Genomic DNA, 19251 nt, shown 5'->3' on the forward strand with positions numbered 1-19251 from the left:
TGGGAGGACAGTACACCTAAGCATCCATCACATCACTGGTTGCCATGGATGCATGCTTAGATGGGAGGACAGTACACCTAAGCATTCATCACATCACTGATCACTGTGGTTCATTCTACAGACTTGATTAGTTAACAGGTATCCTCCTGGTCCCTCCCAGTGCCCTGCCCATCTCTCTAACTCTGCGTTAAGATAAATATCCTTTTGGGACAGAGTAAGACCAAGGAGGACACAGTTTCCTAGATACTTTTCCCATTGAGAGGTACACTATAATTTTTCACTCTTTAACTTACATTAGCTTGAGGAACTTGCTTGACTAATAGCATTCTGTTAAGACATCTAACTGTCAACGCTAGGTCAATAAGAAGTCTCCCAGATAAGAAGTCAAACTATTATGCTAGATAAACAATGTGGCAAGGCCGGAGACTGTGAACAGAACAGAGGCTTAGTGGAGCCTAGGAACCAGCAGCCCCCATTGCAATGCCACCATCAACTGGACGAAACCAAACAATCGCCCATGTGGCCGTGACCTTACTAGAACTATTGTTCACCACTAACCATGATATAAGAAAACACCTACTGTTGAGCTTATAAATTTGAAAGTATTTTGCTAAACAATAATAAATAATTGGAATTAAACTTAATGTCCAGAAGTGAGGTGTTGTAAGTGCGCAGGGAGTATAATAGACAGACGCAGCAGGCGTCAGCAGGCGTCTGGGGGAAGCACCCTGAGGAGCCTGAGAGAGAGCCCCGAGGGCACTGAAGAAACTATTACACAGAACTGGGTGGGGAAAACCTGTACTACGTATTTTCAGAAAGAGTATATAAATCAATGTAGAAAGCAGAAAATGAGCCGGGCAGTGGTGGCACACACCTTTAATCCCAGCACTCAGGCGGCAGAGGCAGGTGGATCTCTGTGGTATTTAGGCCAACCTGGTCTACAGGGTGAGTTCCAGGACAGGCTCCAAAGCTACAGAGAAACCTTGTCTCAAAAAACAAAATGAACAAACAAAAAACAAAAAAAGAAAAACAGAAAACAAGAGAGAGAGAGAGAGAGAGAGAGAGAGAGAGAGAGAGAGAGAGAGAGAACAGAAAATGTAATAAGGATGTTTAGATGGAGTTTCAAAAATGCTTACCAGGCTTCTCTAAGCACTCGCTAACAGTCATATTATGATAGAATGTGTACAAAAAAGGCCAGTATTTTAAAAAATACCAATTCAGCTTTTTGTTTTATTTTTGGAGACAGGTCTCCCTTTATAGCTTCAAACTCCCCATATATAAGCAGGAACCACCATGGCCGGCATGAACTATTCAATGTTTTAAAACAGAGTTTAGAGGTGTGTGAAGAGTCAGGCTTGTTAGCTAAAAACAAACAAACAAACAAAAACCCAACTGCTTCTCATCTTCCCAGTCAGTGAAATCTCAAAATGAGAAGTAGTGGTGGCGTATGTCTTTAGTCCCAGCACTCAGGAGGCGGAGGCAGGCGAATCTCTGTGAGATCAAAGCCAGCCTGGTCTACAGAGTGGGTTTCGGGACAGCCAGAGATACCCAGAGGGAAACCAGTCCTCCTGCCCCCCAAAAGAAGTGTCTTCAAGGCAAAAATCAAATCTAAGATATGATTGTTAGACCCATGGAGACTTCCAAAAATATGTGAGGAAGAGCCTCATGTAGTCTTCCATGTAAATAAACAGCATTCAAGAATCTTGAGTGTGGGCCTCTCCACTGTACAAAGAAGTTTCTAAAAACCTAGTGGGTCCATTTTCCCACACTAGACGTGGGGGCAGACCAACCGAGTAAAAAAGAGCATTTTTTTTTTTTTTGGAAAGAAATGTGGATGTGGCTTTTTGTCAAGTGGAGATAATTATAAATTAATTTATAAGATTACCCTTTCAGCTCTTCAGGAAGCAGGATCAGTGTGGACGGAAAGGGATTAGGGACGGCACAAGAATGAAGGGAAGCATTCACTGTACATACACAGCTAGTACACTAGGTTATCGTCGGATCTAGACTGTCTCCCTAGGGGGCGGGAGAGATGGCTGCTCTGGCTGCACCAGGTTGAGCCCCAGCACCCACATGGCAGCTTACAATGAGGTCTGTAACTCCAGTACCAGCATATCTGGAACCCTCTTTTGGCCTCCATGGCACCAGGCACCCAAGGCACAGACACACACAGGCAAATCACCCCCACACACAAAATCAATAAACAATTTCAGCAAAGAAATAATGGCAAGATAAAAGTCTGTGTGTACCGTGCACACAGTTTTAGCCCTAACCATTCTGATAAAGCTGGTTGGATCTGTGGCTGTGAAACCAGCATAGTCAGAGAGACAAGTACATATTAACTCTCACATGGGGAAATCTCTACTGGAGCTGATAAGTTCAAGGCTGCTACATGTTTTATGGGCTCCCGAGAGGACCCAATGGGGAGAACTGTGACCTGGATGGACACACCCAAGTATCAAGGATAGAAATGGTTGGCTCTGCAGGGGTGGAAAGAACGGCCCAGCCCAGCCTGGCAGTAGCTGAAGCAGGGCCTGGGTGGAAGGCAAGAGCTCAGAAGACAGCACAGCAGGTGGCGGGGCAGCTGTGTCCAGAACCGCAGAGCTCAAGGCCAGGAGCAGTTTCAGAAAATGAAAAACAACCTTGGGAATTAAAAAGAGAGGAGCCTTTTAAAGGGACTTGTATTTTCCAGGAAGAAGAGGTACTCCGGAGGTAGCTGATATTGATGGGACTTCGAGTTACTCTCACAAGCTGATCCGGTTCAAGGACAATTTAGTTACCTACGTGCCTTCGAGTCAATGTGAGGCCAACCAACAGCCGGGCTTGTGCTGTACCCTGGGTGTAGGATTGAAAGCTGGTGTGGAAAGTCACGCACGGATTCCTTAAGTCACACCGCAGGTCCGACTATATGCAGAGGTAAAATACAACACACAAAGACGAGGAGGAAAGCCCTTGACTGAAGCAGACCTTCAGAAAGAAGACGGCCTGGCCCAGGCAGTGGTGGCACACTCCTTTAATTGCCCAAGAGGATCCTCATGTTTTGATAACCATCTGGTCTACATGACAAGTCCTAGGCAAGCCAGAGCTCCTGAGTGAGGCCCTGTCTCAAAAAGCAAAAGCAAAACGATAAATAAATAAATGCAAATAAGCGTCCCAACAGGAATTTTTCATGGGAACCAGGAAGGAAAATTAGAAAAATAATTCCTCGCTCACTCAAATGCTTTGTGGGTGCATGGTGTCCACGTTGAGCTACACGACCCAGACAAGGAAATGTAAGGAGACCTAACAGAATTCTAGAGAGAAAAAGAAGTCTTCTTGATCTTAAACATCTCCCCAGGCCTATGTGTTGGAGGCTAGACCCTCAGAGTGGCACTATGTAGAAGTGATGGGACTCCTAAAAGTTCAGGCCTGGGGAAAGGTCTTTGGGTCACTGCCTTTGGCATTGGCTCAGTGGGGATTCTAGGATCTTAGTATTTTTTATTAAAAGTCATTTATTATTTGTACGTTTTTCCTGTACATATGATTGTATGTGAATCACATGCATGCAGTGACTGCAGATCTCCTGGAATTGGCATAACAGAAAAAAGAAGATAACACAAGAGTAGGTACCAAGGGTAAATATAATTTAAAAAATTATCACAATTTAATATTGAAAATTTATAGCTTTTATTAAAAAATTGTCAGCTTGTTTTGATCCACAATTATCAAAACAGCACATTTCATCCCAGAAACTGGCACAATAGTTAGCTAATTTTTGTTGTTGTTGTTGCTCTTACTGTTGCTTTTTTGATTTTTGAGACAGGGTTTCTCTGTGTGTAGCCTTGGCAATCCTGGAATTCAATCTGTAGACCAGGCTGGCCTCGAACTCAGGAATCTGCCTGCCTCTGCCTCCTGAATGCTGGGATTAAAGGTGTGCGCCATCACATGCAACTTAATTTTTTTTTAAAACTAAGAAATGGTTGGATAAAGTTCGTTTTCACTAGTAGAAGGGAAAGTCTCCCCCTCCTCTCCTGAGGGACTACAAAGGGTCCCACTTACCTGGAGGGGAAGGGCAGCACAGCCAATGTCACATGGCTGCTAGGACGAGTGGCTCTATAGTCCAGCCCTGTAGTTTTGGTTAGGCTATTAACAGAGTCTGTATATTTTATAAAATAAGGTTAATGACAAGAAATAGCTGATGGGTCCCTGCAAGAACAAAACAAGTTTGTCTATATCAAATATTTAATTCATCGCCTGGTGTGTTTTAAAAATTCAATAAACCATGGCCTTTTAAAAATTGATGTTTGCATATCACAAATAACTCTTCGACTCTACAATAGCAGTTATGAATTAATTTTGTTCTACAAAGTGCTCTCGAGGCCTAGGCCACTGATCCCAAATTTCCATTTCTCAGCTTCCTGCCTTATCATAAGACGCCGCTCTGAAACTGAATAAGCAGTTTCCCTAACATCTTTCTTGCTCTATGTTTCAGGAGTGTGTGTGTGTGTGTGTGTGTGTGTGTGTGTGTGTGTGTGTGCCCGCGCGCATACACATGTGTATTCATAACCACCCCTCTTCGTTGGCTAGCCTTGTCTGTCAGCTGTAACAGAAACCTCAAAGAAGGAAACTATGAACAAGGCTTCAGACAGCTGCTGGTAATTTGCTCATGAACGGCCCGCCCAGCCTTTCAACACCCTCTGTTTATGTGCGTCCGATGTTGGGGGAGGGGAAATCATGCAAGAAATGCGGTATGCAAATTTCTCAGAGGGGTTTTGGAAGGCTTGGGTTGATTCTGTGTAATTCTCATTTTTTTTTTTGATTATAGATAATAAACCTTAAAAATTGTGCAGGCTGATGGTATGGTCAATAAATACATTTCTGGAAACAGAAACAATACTGACATAAATTCCTAAAAGCTTCCAAGCATTCTTAGCAATCCACCATCATTAAAACCCAAGTCCTTTCCTAGGATGGGGCAAGTTGCTCTAGGAGCAGACATCATGCAGGATTAGCTTCGAACCCACAAGGGTAAGCGAAATGGCAAATCCTCGTTTAAAGCTGAGACTGGATTTTTGAATTATAAAAAAGTTTGCTAAGAACAATATAGTCTATGTCCGCCCTTGGTCCTTGCCTTTGAACGTAGCCATCTACTACCTTATCCCTGAAGACAGACAGATATAGTGGTATCCGTGTTTTAATAAATAAAACTTGCCTGAAGATCAGAAAAGCAAAACAGCCAGGCACTAACTTTTACCTCTATCTCAAATCGAAATGGCGATCCTGCCTCCTTGTATTCTCAGAATGAGACTGAGTGCGAAACCTGTCTCCTCACCATCTTATATTCCTCTCTAGTGCTGGGGTTAAAGGAGTGCACCACCACTGCCCAGCTTCTATGGCTGACCAGTGTGGCTGCTTTGCACTGACCTTCAGGCAAGCTTTATTTACTAAAACACAAATAATATACCACTATAGACAAATGATCGGAAGAAAGGAAAGAAAGACAGAGAGAAAGAGGGAGAGCGGGAGGGAGAGAGGACGGGAGGGAGGGAAAGGAAGGAAAAAAGAAAGGAACAAAGGAACAAGCAAAGGACGAAACAAAAGAAGGAAGATACATACATACATAACCTATCTTTGGATTTTAAAAGTATTTCCATTTGCTGGGCAGTGATGGTACACCACCTTTAATGCCAGTACTTAGGAGGCAGAAGCAAGTGGATTTCTGTGGGAGTTCAAGGCCAACCTGGTCTACAGAGTTTCGGGACAGCCACAGCTACATAGAGAGACCCTATCTAGAAAAACCAATATATATTTCCACTCACAATTTTTTCTGTACTTCTGAGAAGAGCTGCAAAATATCACAATGGAGTCTTATAAGTCTTTACTTGATTAACAGTTTTCCATGGTATTTTCCCTACACACACACACACACACACACACACACACACACACACACACACACACGGTTCTTGCTGACATCCAAATGAATCATTTGAAAGTCTAATATGGATTCTTCACTACTAAAGGATTTCAGTATTTCTTAAGACTAATTAAAATTATTCAATATCTGTGATTGCACCCCTTTCTCGTGGGCCAGCTTTTGTCTTCACTAAACAGAATACTTTGCTCATCCAAAGTCCCTTAAGCCAAGTTCTTGACAACTAACTCTCAGTAGCCACCCCTAACTGGTACTTGGCTCCCATCTGCATAATCAAGAGGGCTCATCAAGTACTCACTCCCAAGACAAAGGCGAAGCAGACAACAAAGACAAATTCTCTCTTCTTCATTTGGAACCACTGGAAGCCAATTTCCTGACAGTTTAAAACAGCTGGGATCCCCCCCAATCTCCCACCCCCGCCTGCCACTTCTTTCAGCTGGCAGGGGTTCAAAAGCATCAAGAAGCCATCCCAGAAAGCTTGAAGTAAGTTAAACAATCAAGTAAGTTCTAAGCAGAAAAATCTCACCTCCTGCCTGCCATTTCCCCCCATTTTCATGTCAGCCCCAAAGCTACTGTACTTTGCAACGAGCTTTTGGAAATTCTTCCCAAAGGAGGAGCAAACTTCTTACAGTCATTTATCCTGGATCCGAGAGAAAATTCTCTCATGTCACTCTCATATCTGTCCGATAAAGCAAAATCCAATGAATGATATTTTAACTTAATATTTTAGAAAACAAAGCTGATGTTAGCATGTTTATGATGCTGGGAAGATGGTTCAGTTGGCATAGCATCTGCTGTGCACGCATAAGGACTGAGTTCAATCCCCAGCACACACTAAGAAACTCTGCCTCAAAATACAAGGTGGAGGACTTTAGAGGAATGACATCCAAGACTGACTTGTGGCCAACACACACATGTGCAGTCAAGGTCTCGTGCCTACATGCACACATGTCCAGGATGAATTAAATTCTGGGAGTAATTACCTTGCTTCCTCCTAACTATGACCTTAGCTATTCAAGCCAAGATGCATGGTTACATGGCAAACCATTGCATGGTTTTGTGCCAGGCTCCACCAACCTTGTTAACCACAGCTCTTGGTCTGTGTATCATGAACCATCAGGGAGCAGATGGCCCCTTTAAGATTCCACCAGGTAAAAGCAACTGTGCCTGAAAGAGAGATAGACCAGCATGCAAGCTCAAAGACAGAGTTTGATCCCTGGAAACCACATAAAGATGGAAAGAGAGAACTAACTCCCTCTGCATATTCCTACCTTACTGAGGCCCAACTCAGAAAGGTGTAACTATTTCTTTTTCTTCAAGATGCTGGCCAGAGACTAAATATGCTTTTAAACTCCATGGCTAACATCGCGGGCTTCTGTACTCCTTTTCCTGAGCTCCCTGCTCCCTGCTCACCTTGTGGCTGCCTGCCGCCCAGCGGTTAACCTCTGTGCTGCAACATAGCTCTCTTTCCCTCTTTTCTCTGTTCTCCTTCCCTGCAGGCAGCTGCGAGATTTACATCTTGCCTGTTGGAGTATGAATAATAAAAACCCAGAGACAGATATTGGGGTTCAACCTGAAGATCAGAAAAGCAAAGCAGCTCGCCACTAGAGAAAACCCTTGCCAAGGCTGGGGGGACCACAATATCAAGCAATCTAAATCTCTCTCTCCTCCTATTTTATATTCTCTGTAGTGCTGGGATTAAAGGTGTATGTCACCATCACCTGACCTATAGTGGCTTTAGCTTTGCCTCTGGTCTTCAGGCAAGATCTATTTATTAAATACAAATTATATACCATTATAGCCTGTCCTAAGGTGTTCCTTTTTAACTCAATCTTCTGTTTGAATCCATTCTTGTGTTCTTTTATTAATGAGAGGAACGCTGAAGAGGGAACCCTAGCTTCCCAGGTGTCACTGGGAGTTTTCTGGCGAAACCTTTCCTAACTTTTAATTCTTGCCAGAAACAAACAAAACGAGCCCACTCCTGGACCCCTAGACTGCATCCCTCTGACCGCCACATGCGTGCTAGGGCACCTCCCACAATATTTTTAAAAGCAGCTATGAGACACGACTAGCTAGTTCGACCTATGTTTCAGTCTCAAATCTCACCTGAAGTTGCCGTGATCTCTGAGGCGCGGGGGAGGTGGCAGAACAGGGAACGGAGTAGGAGTGAGTGGTCGGACAGAAAAGGAAGATCAAACTACTTCAAAGGCGGCCATTAAAGCAACTAAAACATGAGTATTTTGTTTCCATTGCTGTTTGGACTTGTTTGTTGTGTTTTGAGGCAGCATCGCATATAACTCGAGCTGGCCTCAAACTCTTGACCTTTCTCCTTTCACTTCCCCAAGTTCCCCAAGTGCTAGGATGACAGGTGTGTGCCACACCCTTGGCTCTGGATGTCATTGTTCACGATCCTGTCTTTTAAACACACACACACACACACACACACACACACACACACACACACACACTGGACTTCAAGCAATTGTCTGTATAACTTGAAAAAACAAATCTATTTCACCTTGACTCTTTTGTCACGTGACCAGAAGCAGTCAGGCTTCCTTCGTACTTTATGAAGACTATAGTGACTTCTAGCTGCTTAGGACACTTCCAAACTGGAGCCTCTCCATTGGTAACAGCTGCTCACCCAAGAGACCTGGACACCGTGACAATAAAAGCCACCCACAAGTGACCTCTGCTGGTAGAATCTATCTTGCTGCTGCAGATATATTTTATTTGACCCTCACTACTTCCTGTAGTTTAACTTTTTTTCCCATTCTCACACCTCACCTGCTGTGTTTGCTTTTGCTCCCTGCCACGCCTCTATAGGCATTTTGTTTATCTCTTAGTGGTGTGGCATCATGGGTCTGCCTTCCTGCACCCTTATCAATGTCTGGTTCATGGGGTCAGTATTTCTCTGGTCTTGTGTTTGATTCTTTTACCTTTGTGGATAGATTTGTTTGTTTCTTTGGAGACAGAATCTCACTTTGTATTCCTGGATGTCCTAGAACTGGCTATGTAGACCAATTAGCTTTGAACTTGTGGCAATCCTCCTGTCCCTCTCCTGAGTTTTAGAATTATAGACATGCACCGTCATGCCTGGTCCTTGTACTATTTCTCATCTACCCTCTGGGTAGGGCACTCCAGAGCTCAGCTTAACAAGGTGCACCATCGGCCATGTGCCTGCCAGCCCTCCACCAGATTCGGCTCTCCGTTTGCTTTTACTGAAATATGTACAGCTAGTAGCTCATACGACTGATACCAGGGCCAAGCTCTTCAGCTCAGTCCGATTTCCAAGGATCGAGCCTCTCTTCTGATCTCTCTGTGCTTTGCCACTAATATAGATGCTGAGAGGGGAGGCTGTTTCTGTTGTTCATGAGGGTAGCTTCTCCATGTCACCATTTCTCCTGTTGCCTCGCCGGTCAGCCTTGGAAAGCGGATGTGCAGCGGGTGAGGCCACCAGGTGGGCACGATTCTGAACACATGTGCCTATTACTTTGGGCAGTAGGGCCCCAGTCACTTTGTGTCTTTGTTGTCTGAAAAGGGTCCCAGATTCTCCTTTAAATTCGCAGGTCCCTCATTTTCACTGACCTGAATAGGGCGTGCTCTGAAGTTTGTGGGGTGGGGGTGGGGGGGTATAGTCTCAGCCGTGGCCACGCCCACTTCCTTTTTCTTAACAAGTCCTTCGGTTCTCTGTGATGACCTTCGTGGGTTTTGCTGTGTGAATTAGAAAAGGAGCCCTCACAAGGTCAGACTTTGTAACACACTTTCCTGTTTTAAAGCCAGTGACGTGCCGGGCGGTGCACGCTTTTAATCCCAGCACTCGGGAGGCAGAGGTAGGCAGATCTCTGTGAGTTCGAGACCAGCCTGGTCTACAGAGCTAGTTCCAGGACAGGCTCCAAAGCCACAGCGAAACTCTGTCTCGAAAAACCAAACCAAACCAAACCAAACCAAACCAAACCAAACCAAAAAACAACAACAACAACAACAAAAAACAACAATAACAAAAAATAAAGCCAGTGACTTATTCAAATGTATACCGACTTGAGGACAGGTCATTTTTGTCTAAGTTCTAGCAAAGAGTTTTAGAGTTGATTTTTTTTTTATTGACTCACAGTTCTATTTTGATTTATTTTTAAGGAAATACAGACTTAGCGGCATTGCAAAGGAAGCGTTTTTAAACATAGACAAATGAAAATGATGTCTCCACTGGGCAGGACATGGACATTTAGCGCACCTGCATGGTAAGCATGACGTCCGCTCTTCCACAGCTATGTGACCTTGTCAAACTGGGTTTATTTGTGTAGTCCTGGCTGTCACTCTGTAAACCAGGCTGGTCTCAAACTCAGAGATCTGCCTGCTTGTGCCTCCCGAGTACTGGGATTAAAGGTGTGCAATAACACTGCTCAGCAATGAATAACTCTTTAAAAAACTAAAACATCACTGATAATACAAATTATCAAAAGCACGGTGAGGATGGGCTCTGCTTTGACAGGGGTACCAATACTGTCATTACAGGAGCCTGCTTAGAACCTGTGAGGTCGAGCGTGGATCACCACCCGAAACCGCTCTGGCAGATAATACTCAGAAAGCAAGTGAGCTGAAGGGACTGGAGTGTCACCTGGGGACACCCTCCCTTTGTCTGTGACTGCCCTCTGACCATGAGCACCATCGCCATCGGTCTCCATGTGCAGCAGGTCTTCTGATATTGCAAAGGTTCCTCACCACTTGTGCTGGCTGGTTTTAGGTCAGCTTGACACAAGCGAGAGTCATCCGAAAGGAGGGAACCCCAACTGAGAAAATGCCTCTCTAAGATTGGGCATTTTCTTAATTAGCAGTAATGGGGGTGGGCACAGGGTATTGTGGGTGGTGCCTCCCTGAACTGGTGGTCCTGGGTGCTATAAGAAAGCAGGCTGAGCCGGGCGATGGTGGCGCACGCCTTTAATCCCAGCACTCGGGAGGAAGAGGCAGGCGGATCTCTGTGAGTTCGAGACCAGCCTGGTCTACAGAGCTAGTTCCAGGACAGGCTCCAAAGCCACAGAGAAACCTTGTCTCGAAAAACCAAAAAAAAAAAAAAAAAAAGCAGGCTGAGTGAGCCATGGGGAGCAAGCCAGCGAGCAACACTCCCCCATGGCCTCCGCATCAACTCCTGCCTCCAGGTTCCTGTCTTGTTTGAGCTCCTGTCCTGACTGTCATTAATGATGAGCTATGATACAGAGGAGGAGGCATAATAAACTCTTCTCTCCCCAAGCTGCCCTTTCGGTCATGGTGTTTGTCACAGCGATAGAATCTCAGACTAAGAATGAAATGACAAGTTATTTTTGCTCCGCTCTTTACCCTCACCCCAGAAGAAGCAGGGATTAGGCCTCAGCTGTGGCTAAATTAAACAAACAAACAAACAAAAATTAGAATCAATCGCGATTTCATATAAACACTCCAACAACGGAGCTGTTTCTCTCCACTCTGTGGTTATCTACTCTATTGATTTTGCTCTCGGTATCTTGAAAGAACCCAATTGTCTGCCAGAAGGTCCAGGCCTACGGTCTTCACATGTTCACATACATCAGAAGCACTGCTGTCTCTTCCAGGACCTCCCTGAAGAAACTCATTTTGGACTTCCTGCAGGAACCAATCTGTGGCGCTTAAGCCTCATCCACGAAAATGGCTTTCTATCTGCAGGCAACCTGCACGAATCATCCTGAACATGTTCACATCGCTAGCTGGTCCACACCGCCTAATACGATCGAAATGCCACTGGTTTGCCTACTGTACCCGGTTTCATTTGTATTGTTTTTCCTAGTGTATTGCTTTGTTCTGGGACCTCTCTGGCCTACAGTTGGCAAAACCTGCAGGTCAGAGGGACGAGAGTGCTTGTTTCCACCGTCTCTCTCATTTCTTTTGCTCTGCTCACCATGAATACCTTCCAGTCTAACTGAGGAATCCTTAAATCCCTTCCCCCACATTCTCACTGCCACGGCCTGAGCTTGGGCCCTCGCCGCCTCTGCCATGAATTTCTTTCAACGGCCGTTCAATGATCCCATCTCTTCACTCGGCTTATTAAACCCATCTCCCATATTTGTGACTCACATAGAAAGTAGATCAGACCCTGTTTCAACACTCGCCATCATTCCAAAGTGTCCACAAGGGGGTTTAAGCCAGTTCTGTTCCTAGGCCTGAGCAAGAGATGGCAAACTGTCCTCAGTGTTGTTTAGAAATGAGACAGTTTACCTAACACAGAGATTCTATCACCAGGCCTGAGATGGGCGTGAGAAATCTAGGGTGTCTCTAAGGAGGGTTGATGCTGAGACCATCTGAAAGAAGCCGGCTGCACGGCCAGGAGTGGAGTCTCTACGCCAGCACTTTAAGTCTCCCCTAAATGACTCCAACACACAGGTAAGACTGAAAACTAAAGTACAGTATGGATAGAGAGACATGCTACTTTCAGAGAGCACGAAGTAGTAAGGTCTGCTGCCGCTTTATTCTGAAATGTCCCTCCTCCAGGCTCTTGGTTTGAGGCTTGTTTCTCAATCCATAGTGCTGTTTGGAGGCCATGGAGCCATTAGCTTTAGAAGCTGGGGCCTGGTGTGGAGGCAGGCCACTAGGCAGGCAGCATTTTAAGTTAGTTCCCAGGCCCTGCGCTTCCAGCCAAGCCACTCTCTGCTTCCGTGTAAATGGCCCCTGCACATGCCTCTACTGTCACAGGCTGGGCCACACGGCTCTGACTGTCCACCATGATGGACTGCCACCCTCCGGATGAACCAGAATGAATCTTTTCTCCGGTATTGTTGTTTCTGTCGAGTATTTGCTCTCAGTGGCACAAAAGTCTCAGTGACACACAGGAACAGGATCCATTCTCCATAACCTCTGAGAGAAATTACTAAAATCTTGAACAAAACATATGAAATGATGGTTTCCAGGTCCTCCAGATTGAACAACTGAGGGCAGCGGCCCCGAAGAATGAGACAGATCAGTGGGTGTCTTAGGATGAGGTTAAAGAGGGCTTTGTTAAACTCCATCATTAGAATCACTTTCGATATCCCCAAACACTACAAATTATGACTAAAACATATATAACCACTAGCTCCAAACATTGCTTGCCAAAGATTCACCAGCTGGGGTTCAATGGCTCTGGTCTCTGTCAATCCTCTTTCTAAAATCTGTACAACCAGATGCCCTGTGTCTCCAGACTAATTACAGTCAGAAGGTATTCACCGGCTGTTGCTTTCTTGATCTTGGACTTCTCGATTTCCTGAGCTTGAGGAAATAAATCTCTGTACCCTATATATTGTCCAGCCTGGCACTGAATGGAACACAGTAAGAACCTTGTCATTTGGAATTTAATCTTTCCAGTTAACACCAACTGATTAAGAGAAGACATGTGTAAACACGAGAGAGACTCAAAGATTCCCAAACATCTTCATTAGGATTCTATTGCTCTGAAGAGATGTCATGATCCCAGCAACTTCTATGAGAAAACATTTAACTGGGGCTGGCTTACAGTTTAGAGGGTGAGTCTATTGTTGTCGTGATGGGAAGCCTGCCAGCACACAGGCAGACTGGGGCTGGAGAAGGAGCTGAGAGTTCTACATCTGGATCAGCAGACAGCAGGAAGAAAGTGAGACACTGGGCCTGCCTTTAGCATCTGAGACCTCAAAGCCCACTCCAGGTGACACACTTCCTCCAACAAGTCCACAGCTCCTGATAGCGCCACTCCTTATGAGCCTATGGGGCCCATTTTCATTACCACCACACGAAACAAAATAGACTATAACCTGGTTAAAAATGTTCACTTACTACAGATCATGGGGGAGGCATACACAAGAAAGAGTAACAGCCAAGGGACATTTACTCTTTAGGTTAAAAAAAAAAAAAAAGAACTCATTTGTGTCCTCGATACTCAGGAGTTCTCAATTTTTTTCTTAAAAAAATAAAATCCACTTAATAAATGTTCCTGCTCTTACTTCAAATGTTACAATCAAATGTAACAAGTATACCATCAACTTGCCTGAACTAACAAAAGAGAACTGAGTTCCCACACACATATATAAAAAAAATCCTTACTATAAATTAATAGCTGGCTATTAAAGGTCTGGGCAGTAGCTATGTGGGTTCATCCACTTGAGAAACACTGAAGTTGAAGGCAGAATTTGCATAACTTCATGGGACACAGGCAGCCAGCTTTTCCAGAAGAGACCCCCTTTATTTTTTCTCCCTCTGTCATTCTGGTCCAGCATTTGCTCCTTGCTATACCATTATGCCCTGAGTTTAGAGCTGAGACTCTGGAGGGAATTTGCCTTGAGTTCAATTCCAGCCACTGCCTCACTGCTCAAAGAACAGAACAAGCTGAACCTGGGGAGCAGAGCTGCTTTCTTCCACTTATAAGATGAGAACTGGGAAAATCGGGCTCAAAGCACCCCCCACTTCTGACACAGTAGTATTTGACACACTGGTATCTGACACACTAGTGTCTGACACACTGGTATCTGACACACTAGGATCTGACACACTGGTATCTGAAACACTAATATCTGACACACTGGTATCTGACACACTAGTGTCTGACACACTGGATCTGACACACTAGGATCTGACACACTAATATCTGACACACTGGTAACTGGCACACTAGGATCTGACACACTGGTATCTGACACACTAATATCTGACACACTGGTATCTGACACACTAGTGTCTGACACACTAGTATCTGACACACTGGTATCTGACACACTGGTATCTGAAACACTGGTATCTGACACACTGGTATCTGATACACTAATATCTGACACACTGGTATCTGACACACTAACATCTGACACACTGGTATCTGACACACTGGTATCTGACACGCTAGTATTCCTTAAGCCTCTGCTCTCACAGCTGACATGGAAAGGAAGCTACCAGGTCCTAGAACATTTGCATTTTGTTTTACCTTTCCTTCGATTCTTGAACTCGCAATGATTTGCTTTTTAGTTTAGTTAGCATACACAACAATGGGCTACTTAAGATCTCTTATCTGTTTGTTTGTTTGTTTGTTTGTTTATTTATTTATTTATTTATTGGGAGGCATGTTTTTGAGACATCATTTTGCCATGTATCCCAGGCTGATTTTTAAGCTCACCACACATATATAAACAGCAGAGTGTGGTGCCCCAAGCCCATAGTATCAGTCAAGGAAACTGGGAAGGCTCAGGCAGGAGGATCACGACTTTGAGGTCAGGGTGGGCGACATAAGAAGAGCCTGCTAAAGTGCCTTACTGCCATAGTGTAGGAAGTCATGTACTGAGCCTACAGATTTGTTATTGTCAATGACAGCGAGAAAGGCCAGCCCTTTATAATGAGTGTTTATTTCATTCCAGAAAAAAATTCAGCTATTATGTAGAGAGCCTGTAAGAAACCCTGACATTTTAGAAACATATTTCCATAAATATACAGACGTTGTTAAAGCACACTCGCATTTTAAAACATAATTACATTTGTGCTAAATTTTCATTTTATATAAAAAAGTGAATGTTCCTTGCTTTATTCTTTAATATCCAATAATTTATTATGTGCTTCTTGCGAGAAATGTGATCCTTTTAGCTACTGTATAGTCAGATATAGGATTTGACTATATTTTCTTGCATAAACAGGGTAGTATGATGAAGGAAAGGTCCTTTGAATAGAACCCCTTCCGAGTTCACAAATACAGCAGACTTTGGAACATGCAATACAAATTCAGCAACTCTTCAGCCTTAAGGTCAAATCTCTTTTAATACGACTCCCAATTCCACTCATAGGAAACTGAGGCCTAGAAAGGTAAAGTGATTTTTATTTATTTATTTTAAAGATCCCAGTTAGTTAATGGCAAAGTAAAGCCTTGAAACCACCATTGCCTTTAGGTTTGAGTGATAAAGACCAGCTTCCCATAAAGAAAAAAAAAAAAAACCCTAAATATTCTATGACAAAGACGTGCTTACTTAGGAAATGGCAGCCGTATAATCTGTCCCTTCTCCTGGAAACACTAACATGACAGATTTTCATTTTGCTTTTGCGACATGAAGAACACGGGGCCTAATCTGCCGGCTGTGTTCTAGGCCAGAGCCAGGGTTAGATGGAGCTAGCTGGCCCAAAGCTCCCAGCCCACAGGCCCAGGCGGGCTCCGGCTCTGCAGAGGGGCTCCGGCTCTGCAGAGGAGGAAAGAGCCGTCCCCCAGGCACCCTGCTGTCTCCAGCGGAAAGCAAATAAATATCCAGGAAAGAAGAGACTAAGAAAGGCAAAGAAGGAAGAAGGGGTCTCTGCAAGCATGGCTTCCCAGTCAGTTCTCCTCTGGCTCAACCCAGCAGGCATTGCCTCCATCCTCACCTGCACCAGCACAGATCCAGCAAGACCTTAGGATAGGGACCTAGATTCCCACGCTTTCTCCGGTACAGCGGGGCCACACCTTTCTTCCTGCGCCACCCAGCCCTGTCTTGCAGATCTTATTTTATCCTGGGAGCCCTCGTCTCGTGCGTGTCTGACAAACCTTACCCAGCAATTGTCACTGGGTTTCAATCTCTCCTAAGAGTGCGGATCTCTGCCAGGATCTGAGCCCCGAACCGCTCATGGCGCACCAGCACCCCTGCACTGCATCTTCCCCGGCTTCCGCGACGGAAGCTGCCCATGCCTCACCTCATCCAGGGTGCTGCCGAGGCTGCCTCCTCCTCCTCTGCCACCACCGCCCAGCTCCCGGCCCACTCTGGGGGTCGTCGTTCCCGGCTGGGGGGCCGCCACGGGGCCTGGCGAGGTGCGTGGTGAGCCCAGCACGGCGGCGGCGGCGGCGGCGGCGCATGGTGGCAGATGGACTCTCTGTCCGTGCGCTTCATGGGTCTCAAAGCCTGGGCACTGCGTCCTAAGTATGGTCTCTGCTTTTTTCCTTCGGTTTCACTGGCTGCCCAGGCGCATTCTCCCTGCGTGGATGAGCATCCACTCCAGATGCTGCGGCTGTGGCGGAGACGCGGTCAGGTTCGACCTCCCGCGAGGCTGCCTGCCAACTGCTCCGCCCAGAGGCTTTCGGTCCCTCTGCTACAGGCACGTAGCTGCCCTGCACCCTCTAGCATCTCTGCTTCTCTCTCCATCTGTGACCTCAGTCTGGCAGTCCTGTCATTTCCAGACCTCACTGTTGCCTTTGCGTTCTATGCGCTCCAATGTCACCTTCCTCAGTTTCTAGGCTTAAAGAAGTCCCTGATGGGCAAGATGGTCCAGTGGTTATCCTCTGATACACACACACACACACACACACACACACACACACACACACACACACACACACACACACACACACGGGGGCGGGGGAGGCACGGTGAGGCAGGCCGTTAATCCCTACTCCAGCCTGGGCTCATAGTGAGACAAAACATGTTAACAGGAAGTACTGGCTTTATGCCTGCAATTCCAACAACAAGAAGGCTGAGTCAGGAGGATCAGAAGCTCAAGGCTAGCCTGTCTCAAGACAAAATGAAACCGGACAGGGATGTAACTCGATAGTAAGTGCTCGTTTGTGTAGCATGTGCAAGGCCCTGAGGTCAGTCTCCAGCACCAACAAACACACAATTCATAGGTTAACCAAATCATCACTCAGTGGCCATTCCAGCAGCCGGTTTCTTATACCCCACACCTCTCCCTGAAGAACAGAGACAAGCTAATCTCCAACATACCTGAAAGCTTCTGCCACACTCTCCTATAGAGTACCAGGCCTATAGGCAAGCCAAGTTTGTCTTTGTAGCTGTGCACTGTGCAAGGAAAAGTCCTTAGGCACTGGCCATTGTGACAGATGGACTCAACATGACCTACACTGAACTTACTGTTTCCCATCCTTCCTCCAAATCTGCTGTGGTTCCGTGTTCTGGCTTTTAACCTCAGCCCTATCAAGCACCCAGCTACAAGAGACGCAACCTGAATGTTATCAGTGGAGATACAGCTCTCCCGCATCCACCGCTGCCTCTAATTCTTCACTACCCATCTTTATCTTTAACTGGTCCTCTCCCAGGATGACTGCAGCTGCCTCTAGAAAATGAAATTATCAGGCACCTTATTGTTCTTTCTTTCAAGGGTCTTAATCTTTATCTTCCACCTTTGCCTTTTCCAATCTATCTTATCTGGGTTGTTTATCTGACCTCCTCAAGCAGGGGGTTTGAAGTGAGGTCCCCTAGTCTGTATCCCCTTCTTCCCCACCTTCATCACCTCCTTCTGTGTCCCACCAGCGTATCATGTCTCCATCCCCCGAGCACCCTCCTGTTTCTGACAAGCCTTTCCCTGACTTTCTCATATACTTCACTTTAATATGTTTCATTTGGTGTCTGTGCTTCTGGTCGCCTGCCCGTTCCTTCCCCCCTGGTTTTCTGTAGTGGATTTCTTTGGCTCTGGTTCATTTACTAAGTCATTTACTAGACCAACCTTTTATACCACACTAGCTAGTAAGACTGAAAAGGAAACCCCATGGCTTTGCTAACCTTATGAAGTTAGTACATAAAATAAGGATTAGATGGCTTCACAACTGTGATTTAAGATGGATACAAAACTTAAAGGAAAAAACTTGTCAAAATGGGAGTGTAGCTCAAGGAGTGAGCTCCTACCTAACATGCATGAGATCTTGGGTTCAAATCCTAGCAGAGAAGAAAAAGTTTGTCAGCATAAGAGAGGTAGCAATTAGTGAGCACCAGTTTTTTTAAAAAACAATCTCAGTATTACTAAACACAATAAGAAAATGTGGGGGGCTGGAGAGATGGCTCAGAGGTTAAGAGCACTGACTGCTCTTCCTGTGGTCCTGAGTTCAATTCCCAGCACCCACCATTGGTTAATAAAGAAACTAGCTTGGCCTGATAGGGTAGAGTAGAACTAGGTGGGGAAAACTAAACTGAATGCTGGGATTAAAGGTGTGGTCAGAGGAGAAGCCATGGAGCCACCACCAGAGACAGACATGTCAAAACTTTGCCAGTAAGCCACAGCCATGTGGTGATACATAGATTAATAGAAATGGGTTAAATTAAGATGTAAGAGGAGCTAGTGAGATGGCTCAGAGGTTAAGAGCATTGCCTCAATTGAGTTCAATTCCCAGCAACTACATGGTGGCTCACAACCATCTGTAATAAGGTCTGGTGCCCTCTTCTGGCCTGCAGGCATACACACAGACAGAATATTGTATACATAATAAATAAATATTTTTTTAAAAAGATGTACGAGTGAGCTATAAATATGCTTAAGCTATTGGCCAAGCAGTGATTAAATTAATACAGTTTTGAGTGATTATGTTGGGTCTGGGTAGCCAGGAGTGAACAAAAAGCCTCCATACAACAAGCTGTCCCCCATTGTCTCAAGTATTTGAA

General features: G+C 45.2%; 1 protein-coding gene and 1 long non-coding RNA gene across 4 annotated transcripts in view; one reads left to right on the forward strand and one right to left on the reverse strand.

Moving 5' to 3' along the window:
• LOC113457215 overlaps positions 1-2799 on the forward strand; it is a 7925-nt gene extending 5126 nt beyond the window's left edge. The window contains exon 3 of the long non-coding RNA XR_003377833.1: positions 2693-2799. This is a non-coding gene — a long non-coding RNA (uncharacterized LOC113457215). The remainder of the gene's footprint in view (positions 1-2692) is intronic.
• The window catches only part of LOC101998700 (myomegalin), a 213274-nt gene extending 196181 nt beyond the window's left edge, over positions 1-17093 (reverse strand). For 2 of the 3 annotated variants that reach the window (XM_013349910.2, XM_013349909.2), the window contains exon 1: positions 16562-17092. In XM_013349910.2, the coding sequence (XP_013205364.1) occupies positions 16562-16755 (194 nt within the window). In that variant the 5' untranslated portion in view covers positions 16756-17092. Of the gene's footprint in view, positions 1-16561 lie in introns of all 3 variants that reach the window. The other variant, XM_026783905.1, reaches the window with a different exon arrangement.
• Positions 17094-19251: the final 2158 nt, after the last annotated feature.

This window comes from Microtus ochrogaster, chromosome 21 (genome assembly GCF_000317375.1).
Source record: "Microtus ochrogaster isolate Prairie Vole_2 chromosome 21, MicOch1.0, whole genome shotgun sequence".
Classification (NCBI taxonomy): Eukaryota; Metazoa; Chordata; class Mammalia; order Rodentia; family Cricetidae; genus Microtus; species Microtus ochrogaster.